At 50.1% G+C, this 12,639-nt stretch overlaps 3 protein-coding genes across 3 annotated transcripts; 1 reads left to right on the top strand and 2 right to left on the bottom strand.

Annotated features, from left to right (window-relative positions):
* Window positions 1–64: 64 nt before the first annotated feature.
* Window positions 65–1,072, bottom strand: FSUBG_1199 (transcription factor jumonjihydroxylase; the record flags this gene model as incomplete). The annotated part of the gene is made up of 1 exon (XM_036676731.1): window positions 65–1,072. The coding sequence occupies one exon, from the start codon at window positions 1,070–1,072 to the stop codon at window positions 65–67; it is 1,008 nt and encodes a 335-aa protein (XP_036543367.1).
* A 942-nt stretch (window positions 1,073–2,014) lies between these two features.
* FSUBG_1198 (casein kinase II subunit beta-1) lies at window positions 2,015–3,147 on the top strand (the record flags this gene model as incomplete). The annotated part of the gene is made up of 2 exons (XM_036676720.1): window positions 2,015–2,173; window positions 2,281–3,147. 2 exons carry the CDS (start codon window positions 2,015–2,017, stop codon window positions 3,145–3,147), a joined length of 1,026 nt encoding a protein of 341 aa, XP_036543366.1.
* A 1,298-nt stretch (window positions 3,148–4,445) lies between these two features.
* Window positions 4,446–9,102, bottom strand: FSUBG_1197 (cyanobacterial phytochrome B; the record flags this gene model as incomplete). The annotated part of the gene is made up of 2 exons (XM_036676709.1): window positions 4,446–4,895; window positions 4,951–9,102. The coding sequence occupies 2 exons, from the start codon at window positions 9,100–9,102 to the stop codon at window positions 4,446–4,448; spliced, it is 4,602 nt and encodes a 1,533-aa protein (XP_036543365.1).
* Window positions 9,103–12,639: the final 3,537 nt, after the last annotated feature.

The raw sequence follows: 12,639 nt of genomic DNA, 5'->3' as shown, positions 1-12,639 counted from the left end.
TTCCAAAATCGATAATGTACAAAGAAGTTGGCGACACCGCTATCTACCTATATATGTGGTTGCTTCATCGAAACCACCAGTTGACTGAGCAGTTCACTTCTCCATCCCATCCCACGCTCTTGACAGAATGCCAATAGCCTGCAGGGATGAACATAGAGTCGCCAGGCTCCAGCACAACCTCGAAAAGCCCTGTTGGTGCTTCCTTGTCGCCCCAAACAGCATCGTGCAGCTTTTCCCGTTCCTCGCCCTGCATCATGTCCTCCGTTCGTAACCAACCATTGTCTGTCTTTTCCATTTTAGCTTGTATTTCACCAAACAGTGCCTGCCCTGCCTTTGGGATCATGAGCCTGAGAACCTTGTCCCCGGAAAGCTGGCAGAAGAAGTTGGGGTTTGGATCTCGGTGTAGAGGTGTGTAGGTCGGCACTAGGCCGAGCCAAATACTAGTGCCATATATGTCTCCCTTTCCAACAGATTTGATGATTTTTGGGGTGGGTAGGTCATCCTGGAGGTCCCTGGGGAGATCCTCTATGGAGCACTGAGCAATATAGATTGATATTCTCGGGAGCCCCATAGTCAGCAAGACTTTGTTGAAGTGGTATATCTTATTGAAAAGACGAAGAGGCGCAGTGAATCGATAGAAGTCCCTGTTGGCTATGTTGTTGACGGTTTTGTCGATGACACCGTCAACCACAGCGTCCTGATTGAAACAGTTGTCCCAACTCCTCACAACGGCATCATCATGAGCATCTCGGTCAAGAGAGTCCCGAAACATGATGAGGCTGTCCTTCTGCCTCTGAGACGGAGCGTAAATCTCATAAGTGACCATGGGATTGCGAAAGCGCCGGAAGTGCCGTGATAGAGGCTGCCGTGGAGTTTTTATGTTGGATGTTTGGTATTGTTCTTCCTCGTCCATGAACCAGTTCTCCAACGCAGGTAGATTGGCAGCCGGTGAACCCTGGTCTTTGGCAAAGACGACAGGCTTCTCGAGTTCAAATGATCGCGTGCGAAATGCTCCAGGGGTGGTATATTCCTCGGCTACTGCTACCAGTCTTGGTATTCCCTTGCGTGGCATCACCTTTTTTTGTGATATTTTCTGATTGAAATATCGGCACAAAGGAACCGTCTTTGATATGTGCCGACTCCATGGTGAGAAGGTAGATAGAACTCTGCTCATGATTTCTCTATTTTCGATGGGAAGAGGTTCTTATGCAGTTGTCATAACATGTAATTTTTTTTGTTCCATTTGAGAATAGATCGACGTTATGCCCTGCATTCATCTGATGTATTGGTTGTGATGGGTCACACTTTTACCACCATCTAGGTAGGTATCTAGGAATCTTGAACATGAAAGGGCGAGATCTATGCATCGGAAGCGGCAAAACCCTGTCCCGAAGCAGGTACCGTTGGATAGAAGTGGAAGCCAATATTCCGTGCTCTGTCTAGGGTATTTCTGTTGCACCAAAACTCTTCGTCCTGGCGCAATCGACGAGAGAGGAAATTGCTCTTCAGTTATACAATCCAAGTTTCATTGCAACGGTACCTCTTTATAGTATATTATCGAAAATGCGCTGATTTTCAGTGCATATCTAATCAACTACTGCTGTTGTTTATGGTGAATTCACATACCTCACCCACCTAGTACCTAACTACTGAGGTACGGATTCCACAATAGCGGGCAAATCCCTACCAACACCGATCGACTTTAGCGTAGCGCGTGCATGCCCTCCACTGTAGGTTAGGCTTGGTGTAGCCCGTGGCTCGCGATATCTGCGCCCCTCAAAATACTCACCAACATCCATCACCCCGCCTCGAGGTAGCTTTGCAGCTATCATATCGATACCGCGCCCTTGGGCACAGTACTTCAGCGCCCTCACAACATCTGTAATTTTCCTCGCCTCTCCATTGCGACTCGTTCTATACCACCCCGCTACCGAGCGCAATCCCTTGGCCCAGCCTTGTCAACTGGTACCCGTTGCCCCTCGACAACAAAAGAGACGACCACGATAGCGACACCATGTCGACCTCTTCGGGCGTCCCCGAGTCCTGGATATCCAGTTTCTGCTCCCTCCTCGGCCATGAATACTTTGCCGAAGTCTCGGAGGAGTTTATCGAGGATGACTTCAACCTGACTGGCCTGCAGTCCCAGGTTGCCATGTACAAGGAAGCATTGGAGGTATGTTTATCTTGTCTGTCTCGCAGGCGCGTCGGTCGACGTTTGCAGTCTTCTCTCTCTCAAAGGACAAGACCCAGAATTGCTAACGTTGTACCCCTGTCTCACAGATGATCCTGGATGTGGAACCAGAGGACGACGACGAAGAGGAAGAAGAGGAGGAGGAAGAGGACGAGAACGAGTCAGACCCAGAACGCTTGACTAGAGCAGCCAGCGAGCGGAGGCATCACCGCATGGCCAGCGACTTGTCCGTCATCGAATCCTCTGCCGAGATGCTCTACGGCCTCATCCACCAGCGCTTTATCTGCTCCAGGGCTGGCATCCAGCAGATGAGTGAAAAGTACGAACTAGGCCATTTTGGTTGCTGTCCCAGGACAAACTGTGACCAAGCTCGCACTCTGCCTGTCGGCCTCTCCGACATCCCCGGCGAGGAGACGGTCAAGCTCTTCTGCCCATCATGTTTAGACGTTTACGTCCCCCCCAACAGTCGCTTCCAAACCGTTGACGGCGCCTTCTTTGGCCGTACTTTCGGCTCTCTCTTTCTCCTTACTTTCCCAGAATATGACCTTACTAAGCGCGGTATCGAAGTGCTGTCATCCACGAGCTCTCGTGTTAACGAAGGCGATGGTCTCATCAACGGCATGTACGCAAAGAATATTGGCCCTGGTCTAGGCCGCGAGCGTATATACGAGCCTCGCATTTATGGTTTCCGCGTTTCTGAGAGAGCCCGCTCTGGCCCCAGGATGCAGTGGCTCCGTGAACGCCCCACAGATATTAATGAGCTCGACGAAGCCCGTCTCTATGCAGAACAGAACCCTGACTCGGAGGATGACGATGAGAACAGCGGTCAAGCTGGTGTGAATGGCAGATTTATGGAACGTCGACGCCCTCCTGGAAACGCTCGCCTTCGCCAGAGGCAGAACAACAATGGTAGCCCCATGGCTCTGTCCACTAATGGAGCCGAATCCGAGTTGTAGAGTGACGGGCCCATACGATCGGACTCATATATGTCCCTTCGCGACTCCAGACCTGGTAGATGTTAGGACTGCCAATGAAGAGATTCCAATCTTTTTTCAAGAGAAATCCTCGACATCGGACTACCCGGATATTGGGCAAAAATGCCCGATGACTGCACCATGGAAACGAGGCGTAGATGCACCGGAGACGCTTTAGGAAGGGCTAAGCATGATGGTGTCACGGGGCGAGAGGAAGGGTACCATTGGGATTTTGCTTTGCAGGATTAATGCATAGACGGCGTTGAACGTTTGATAGGCAGGCTATGGAAAATACACATCAAATGCACATTTATGACAACTCTTAAGAATTCCATCAATACATGACTTGAAGATATGTGTGCTTAAGCTTAGCAAATCATTACTTGCTAACATCTCAGGGGCTATACAATGCTCACTCGCCCGTTCAAGCTATCCAAGTTATGATGCGTTTTCCTTCATAGGCATTAGGCATGAGTTCTATGGATAGACATATACATGCTGTTACTCCTGCTGCCTTTTCCCCTTCCCCTCCTCCAACCACTACCAAGTCGCCAGACCTGCAGCGTGGTGTTGTACTCCCTCCTCATGCGGCTATGACCGTCGCAGGACAGCCATGCCAGAAATCCCCTCCTCGCCATGGTTTCGCTCAATGCTCTTGTTTTTTGCAGAGCAGAAGCAGAGATCGACCAAGAAACAAATAATAAAACAAACCCCTTTCCTATCACCAAACACCCCGTCCTTAAACCCATGGAATCGTGTACATCATGGTCCTCGTCTCTCGTCCGTTCTATGCTAACAAAAGGGAAGAAGATAAAACAAATAAAACAAAAACAAAGTGGTAGACTGCCAGCGATTATGAGTGTCTCCCTCGTACAAGCACTTTTTCGTTTGCACGGAAATGACAGCCTGTGGCATCAAACAGCGTTGCGATGGTGAAGCGTACTTCAACGCCTGAAAGCTCCTAACGCCTTGTTGCCCATTGCCAGTCCCATCATATCTATCGTGTACAGTGCGTGTATCCCGTGGGCTAAAACCGTTGAAACAAAAAAGAATAGCGAGAATGAAGCTAAAGAGAAAAAGAACAAGAAAACGAAACTAGCAGCCACGGTCAAATGGCATATGAGGGTGTGTGTATCGAATATGCCAAAAGACTCGAGAGAAACTGCTCGTCTTTTCGAGGAGACCCTGTCATATATGAGAAGAAGATGGGGAACGCTCTACATCAGCCTGAAGCTGTCGTTGGCCAACGACAGCTTTGCTGGTACAGCTGTGTTGTAGTCTCAAGTACCGGTTGCAGGCTCAATGGCATCGCCCTCAGCCTTGGCTTCTTCGGCAGCTACTGTGTTGCCTATGTCTTTATCTTTGGCATCAGGTTCGGCCTTGGGTGTCGTCTCGTCGCTAGTCACCGAACCACCAAGAATGGCCCTTGGAAGAAACCACCCTCCACGTTCCCACTGGCCTGATTCGTATAGGCAAGACTTGCGGACATCCTCATCAGCAATACCGGCAAGCAAAGTGTTGAGACGTTTGAAATCAATCGGCTTGAGGATCCAGCCATCAAAACCGGCATCAACGTAGGTCTGCTTCTCGCGCTCAACGAGAGAAGCCGAAACCGCGAAAATCGGTATGCGATAATTTGAATTAGCCAACGACGAATGGCCTTGATGCTCCGCAGATGCCTCCATTGACCTGATCATCTTCGTACTTGTGAGTCCATCGACAATTGGCATCTTATTCATATTAGTAACGTAAATTACATGAGAAGACCTAGATAGAACGACTTACTTGCATATCCATCAAGACCACGTCAAACTCCTTTGATCGTTCGCGATATGCTGCAGCACAGTCTTCGCCATTGACAGTATGATGCACGCCATGACCGACTCGCTCCAAGCGCTTCCTCAAAATCTTCATGTTGATTGGGTCGTCTTCGGCCACAAGGACCTCAAGATGTTGTGGTTCAGTCATCTGAGTTCCTCCGCTTGTAACGCTCTCTGTCGCGGCCTTGGTCACGGGGCGATCGTTTCCCTTCATCTCAAAAAGGACACGGGAATGCTCGCTGGGCTGTGGTTTTTGAGGCACATCGCTGTACTCGTCCGGAATTTTGACAGCACGAATCGGAGTTTTTGAATCCACCACCCCTGCGCTTCCAGGCTCGCTCCGTGGTTTGGATGCCACAGGACTCCGGGGAGGACTCACAGATCGGCCACTGAGGTCGACAGTCCCGCGGGATGTGGGCCGCATGGAGCTTCCTCCTGAATTTACACTACCAGGAAGAGGATACTCACCGCCTTCCCTTTCGTTTAGAGATAGGGGCGTCGAGATCGCATCAATGAGTCGATCGGCATCACTTTGGTGGCTGCCACGACTACCACGGCTACTCATACTTCTTTGGCTTGATCGGCTTCCTTTCATCAATGCATCGCCTCCTTCGACAGCTGAAGTCATGGAACTAACCCTGTCAACAAGTGTAATCTCTCCCTCTTGAGCAGCTGTCAGAGAAAGTGGAGCAGATGTTGCAGTGTTGGCAGACTCTGCGCTATTTGTCGACTTGTTTGTTGGGCTACTCGTAGGAACGTTTTCGTTTCCTCGTGAGCTCGGATACTCATTGGAAAGGAGGAATGGAAGTTGAACCACGAATCGTGAGCCTTGGCCAACCTCCGACTTTAGGCGAAGCTGTCCATCCATGTTTCGAACAATGCGGGCAACAACAGCGAGACCAAGTCCCAATGTTCTCATTTCGCGAGGCATCTCCTCCAGCTTCGTGCCCGACATTGGCGCTTCCTCTGAGCTGACCTGTTCAAGATCACGGAACAATGTGTCCAATTGGCTTGCACTCATGCCAATACCAGAGTCCTCAATGACAAAATCCACCACTGCTTGTCGATCTTTGACTTCTGACACTAACACTTCCACCTTGACGTGGCCGCTATGCGTATGGGCCACCGCGTTTGCAGTGACATTGGAAAGCGCTTGGCGGATTCGTCGTTCATCGCCATGTACAAATCGCGGGAGGCCAGGATGCTGAACAACGGTGTAATGAATCCCCTTTCGTTTAGCATCATTCAGGAATGGACCTGTCGCTTCTCTGATACAGCTTGCAAGATCGAAAACCTCATCCTTGACCAAGTTCTGTCCTTCCTCAGTCTTGGTCAAGTCTAACAAGTCGTTGATGACATAGATCAAAGACTTAGAGGCGGAATGGGATCTCGCCAGGTTCTCACGGGTTTCTTGGTCGAGACTGCCCTCCAAGGCGATTTCCAAGTAGTTGATAATGGCATTGAGAGGTGTCCGGACCTCGTGGGCAGAATTAGCAAGCAACAACCGGGTTAACTTGCTGTTTTGAAGAGCCATTTCTTTTTGCCTCCAGACCTCAATGAATTTACCGTAGACGAGACAGAGAACGGCTGCGGTCTCGACCTGTTCTTCATTCCATTCACGGCATTTGCCGACAACAGTTTCGTGCCAGGTCTTGAAGCTCTTTCTTGGTTCCAAGTAGCCGGCAGTACCCTCTCGAACATCCTTTTCATAGGGGTTGCCGGCCCACTTGACTTCTTTAACCTGGCCCTTCCGAAAAAAGACGATGAAGTCGCTGCCGCCAACACTGAGGGGTACATAGAGTAGACCGGCTACAACTTGGAAACCAGGTGGATACCGTAGGTCTGGAAAGTCTTCTCTGACGTCCTGCGATGCAACGACAGAGGTAAGTTGTCGCATTCGTAGGTATTCCAGCATCGCGAGGGCTTCCTGGCTTTGTTCGACAAGACCCATGATTTTGGTCTCGCCCTTGATAGATAGCAGTCCAAAATCGGCATCGAATAGCTTCAAAAGATCCTCTGAAGACGCAATAATGTATCCAGAGGGATTCTTATCTGTAGGTGCAGTGTTGATCAGCTTGCGAGCCTGTAGCCGTGAAGCATAGGATAGTCTCTCGATGTTCCTGGACGCGGTGTCACCGACAAGGCGACACATCTTCCGGATTGGAAAAGATACTCGCATGCCGTGATGACCATACGAGTGGCAAGAAATGAGGCCCCATAACTCGTTGAAAGCATTAATCGATATCGACATGGACGATCTCACTGCCATGTTTTTGAGATATTTAATATGGATAGGAGACATGGCTCGCAAGTAGGAGTGACTCATGTCCAGAGGAACGTCCAGGTCTTCCTTAGTCCTGCAAACTATTCTGGAGGTGTCTTGGTCCCGATCGTAAAGTAATCTGACCTTGTTGAGTTTGTATAAATCGCGAGCTTGCCGTGGAATGTCTGATGCGGGAAAGTGGAGGCCTTTATACAAATCTCTTGTCATTGATGTGTCGACAAGTTCTGTTACGACCTTCCCATTAAAGGAAGAGTCGAACTGGTAGATCATGACACGGTGGAAGCCAGTCAATTCTTTGACTATGCCCACAAGGATTTTCAGGAACGCTTCCAAATTGGGAGCTGAGGAGAGCTGCTCTTGAACCTGGGACATGATGTCAAAGACTTGCATGGCACCTTGCTCGCCCCGCCTCTTTCTCGCACTCCTCAATATCCTCAATGGTTTGCTGAGAACCTCTGTGCTGTCTTCGATTTCTTCCAGTGTCGGATTTGACTGGAGGGTGTCGTGTGGGGTGTCGGGCGTCAACTCATCAACTGGTCGTAGAGGATATTCAGCGTCATCGTCTAGCTCGAATTCGCAGATGATCAAATCAGGATGTGCCGGATTTATGTGAATAGCACACCAGAGTTTTGTGCTTTTACGCTTAGGGGACCGTATCGACAAACTAAAAACTTCAGGCCCGTTAACGGCTGGATCCGCATCTTCGTCACGAATGAAATCGATGTGGTCAAGAAGATTATCCTGCTGTTCCTCCGTCAAAATGTCCAAGAAGTTTTTGAGTTGAAATAGTTGCTTGGGAGTGTAGCCCAGCATTCGCTCAGAGTTTTCGCTAATGTATCGAGCGACGAAGCAGCCATCGTTCTCTTCACGGAGCGCAACGAGAGAGCCGAATGTTTGAATCGCCCCAGGAGTATGAATTGGTTCATCCTCACAGCGCTGAAGTACACCATCGCGACCTGTGATAACTGCGTGGCCATCACCAGTCACAACGTGGGTGAAGCGAGAGGTGACAAGGGGGACATCAGCACTCGATTGTCCCGCAGAAGACACGTCAGCCTCGTGTCCAGAAGGTGCAGCTTCAGGTGCGCTGTGACCCATTGGCCCGGATTCTTCTGTTTCTGTTTCATTGTCGGAAGTGGAGATATCGAGCTCAAGTGGTGCTGTACTGCTTCCATGGCGGTTTGCGTCTAGTTGAATGCTGGACATTGGACCGCTCAGGGTGTTCTTCCTCCGCATGAGGGCATTGATACGCTCACTATGGGCTCGTGAATGGTAATTAGCTGGGACGGTGTCAGATCGTCTCAGATCTGGTCCCGTGTCAGCTCGAGCAGCACCTGGGACGTGGACAGGAATGCTTCGGCCACCGCGATCAGGCAAAACCGAAAAATATTCCTCACTGGCAATCTTACTCGAGTTGGGGTTGACGCTTATGACGGATCGTATAGGGAAGACTCGATCTCCAGAAATATCTGAAGCAGCAGAGTGATATCCCAATTGCTTGTCTGATCCAACACTCCAAGGAGAAAATGGCGGATCCGAGTTTGCAATACTATTCTGCTCGCTAGGAGCAGCAGATGAGACAGCCCGGGTCGTGCGTGTTGGAGTTGCATCGGAAGGACCTGTTCGCAAATTTGGCAAGTCTTGGCCCATGGGCCTGAATGTTGATGAAGATGCTGTCGAAGACTGAGGTGGAGGAGGGTAAGAAGTATAGGTTGGAGGAGACGTAGACGAGGGGTCGTGTTGCTGCTCTTGTTGTTCCTGCTCTGGCTGCCCTTGCTTCTCAGGCTGAGCTTGGTTGACGTCCTGGTCGTCCATCTCGTGAGGCGCATCCATGGCGATTCTGTCTGATCGCTAACCTAACAGTTGCGAAGCGGATGCTGAGGGATGAAAGCTGAGAGGCAAAAGAGGGTGGGAAGAGAATGCTCGAGGGAGAGGTGAGGACGGTCCTATAAAGTAGCGTCGCGCATTCCCGTTATAACCGATATCGTAAAAGTTATTAGGGAGACAGCCTAGGATGATGTCGTGAGATCGAACGATTGGGGTAGCCCAGGTGAAGTGAAAAATCGTCCGTGGTGTTGTCGTGATCGTGGTTGATAGGTTGTTTGCCAGAAGGAGCAGCGTGGGAGCTACATGCACAATGATGGAGTGAGGAGGGTAGGTAGTGTTGATGGGAGGAGCAATATCCAAGTGGAAGTGAAGAGCCTCCCATCCAATCCGATATCAAACAAGGGTTCAGGCTTAGAACTGCCCTCTATAGAACAAACAGACAGACCAGACAAGGCGTATGAAACGAAACGGAGCTATCACGGTAGACAAATAGAATATAGGCGCGGTAGATGGCAAAGGGCTGCGATGGCGTATCCCAATGCGGAAGGAGTGACGAAGGCTCTGAGTGTTCAGGCGATTGATTTATCGATTGATACGTAGTACCAGTCCAAATGACGAGGTAAGGAAAATCGAGAAGAAGGCGAGGCGAATTTCAGGGCAAGGAGAATATTAATTTGCCAGCCCGAGGTGGCAGCTTCTGGCCGGGGGGGAGGTTTTGGCACAGGACAAAAGGTGCTTGTAGGTTGTTGGTTGATTGTGTGGAGGTGGCGAGTTTCGATGCAGCACAGCACAGCACAGCACAGCACAGCACAGTACAGTGTGACCCCTCACAGTTGACACCTGCCGGAGAGGAGCCAGCCCGGGCAGTCCAGTGGCCACAGCGCTGAGGATCAAGTGGGAATGGGCGCCCCCGGGGCAGCACAGGGCATGAAGCAGAGTATCTGAGTACCTACCTAATAGTACCTAGGTACATATGTACCTTTAGACGGCAAGGCAAGACAAGGACAGCCCACCTCTTGCTCACTAGCTCCGTCGATCTTGTCTGTTTTCCCACTCTCGCTCAGCGAAACACCGCATTGCATTGCCAAGACTATTCAGAATCCCATCCTTATCCCTTGAAAATCCCATTATATCCGCCATCCCACTCAGGCTCAGGTTCAGGCCCAGCCAGGTAGGTCCTGGTCCAGGCCTGGGCCTTCAGGTTCCCACTCAGGCCCACGATGCACTGCAGATGCATTTTTCACGATTGAGCTGGGGCCAGCTCACAGTATGTAGACACCTTCTTCCAATGCCCTCCGTCTTGTTGTCTAGGTAGGTATTGTAGACAAATCAGCTCTCGCCATTGATGGAAAGGGTCTCGTGGTGGACAATTTGGTGCTTTCGATGACCCCAAGACCTTTCGAACCCGAAACAACCCTCCACCACGAAGCCATAGATTCCAGCAGCCAGGGGAGGAGAACCGTACAGTGTCACTATAGGGAAACGAGCTTTTCACGGCATTCTCGCTTTTATTATTAGGTATGCAGGGTATGCTCTCCCCTCTATGAAACCAGCGGCAACTTGAAGAAACATGCCCTGCCATCGTAGAGTAGTTTGGCTCCAGTCTTCAAAGATTGCCCCCATGACCTTTTCAATGGGGCCTTTCGGTTCAGTTTGGGCTTACGGAGTACTGATCATCGTTTTTGATCGCTTCACATCCACAGCCTTGCCTTGATCCTTCGGCAGGCTTCTCAGGCACATTGAAGCGAGATCGGCAAGTGTCAGAGAACCCTAGATTCAACAGAAATACGGAGTACGGATACACGACTCTGAGATAAATATTGACTCTCGTCAGCCCGAAGGCCGTACACGTACCTATATGTACGTACATAGCATGATAGCATCATAGGCTGGTCTTTCACGGGAGATAAACTAACCTTGAAACCCGTGCGCTAATTTGAAAGCACACTACAACCATACTCCGTACTGCAGTTGTCATTGTTCTACAGTACGAACTAGGAGTTGCCCGAGATGCGGCGAAACATTCACTTTGACGGGGATCGAGGACTCTAGAGTCGACCGTTGCATGTTGCTGTTTTCAGCAACAGCTGGCATAAAACGCTCCTTTTCCCCTGACAGCTGCATCAAGCCATATATGTATCATCCGCCTTGCAAATGCTGATGGCATTCCCAGATCATGAAACAGGGATTACAAACAGACCAGCCAGACCGCTCGACAATTGCACCATGTCGTGAATCAGCGATCAGGACGACCTAAGCCTTTCCAAGACCTAGCAGTCAGCCGTAGGTGTTTTGCTAGCCTGAAGAATGGCACCAGGAAGCAATTGGACCCCTCATCTGTCCCAGGCCAGGTCCTGGTTCAGGGCATGGCGCTTCCTAACCCTTACCCGTCTGCCACTCACTCTGCTCGACTCTCTCAAGGCTATGTACTCTGTAGGGGTACTGCTATAATCAGGTGAGAGAGGCAAAGTTTACGAGCCCGTCGCCGATCTTTGTTACAGGGGTCTTGGACATATCGTGCGCACAAAATAACCGTATCTCAGTATCCTCATACACCACGGGGCCAGTGCCAGCCAAGTTCGGCATTTGTGCCACAAGCTACAATGCGACATGCAATATCTGTAAGGGTCGTTTATCCATGTTGGATGGGCTTCTCAGCCCTGACGTCTTACACAGTGGGTGCGCCACATACGATCGTGACATCATCCAAGCCGGTGCTTCCTCTCCGGATTTGGGGATGTGCATGGATGGTTTGGCAAATCAGAACTCGTGAAGTAGTTTGGGATCATGACACTTATCTCATTGAATGCAGATCTTATTGTAACAGCCACAGGTGGCGTTACAATCCTTGATCCACTTGGTTTAATAATCCGTCATTCCGCCAAGAATCCAGCGTACAGTCCAACTTTGCTTTCAACTTCAACGTCAAAGGGGACTGGTTGTTTTTCTTGGAGAGGAAATGATTTGTCCGAGGAACCAAGTTTGAAAGATTCGCATTGTTCCTCGGAGCTACAAATATCTCATCTCCACTGCCCGGAATTTATGTCGTTGGATCCCCCAAGTAACACAACCTCAGGACCTATCAGATGTCTATCTACCTAGTACTGTACATTCAGTTGCCGTGGCTGTAGGCCGCCGTCGAGAAATCTCTTTACTATGTGGGCCATTTATGACAATGGCCCTTGAAATCTAAGACGGTTGACACTGACATTTGGGGATTTCTCGTGTCCGCGTTACCGCCTGCCCACGAGATTCCCTTTCTAATCATCTCATTTTACTAACTACCATCAGTTTAGGCTACATGCACCTAGGAGCCCAGTGCCAAGACCAAACACCGTTCCGGAGGTGCTCCGAAGGGTAACACCTAATAGGAACGACCATCCGTTGGATATGAGGGGCAGCAAGACCCGATTCTGCACGGCATGCGGAGCTTCAAAGGCTGATGAGAGACTGGCTTGATATATATCCACAGAATAAAATCTCTGACTCTGTTTGGCTCTGCAAAGCTCAAATCATCAAGTGACATTCTTGCTAGAAGGCCGA

This window comes from Fusarium subglutinans (genome assembly GCF_013396075.1).
Source record: "Fusarium subglutinans strain NRRL 66333 chromosome Unknown NRRL66333_c0000005, whole genome shotgun sequence".
NCBI lineage: Eukaryota > Fungi > Ascomycota > Sordariomycetes > Hypocreales > Nectriaceae > Fusarium > Fusarium subglutinans.
This window is presented reverse-complemented; position numbering and strand designations above follow the sequence as displayed.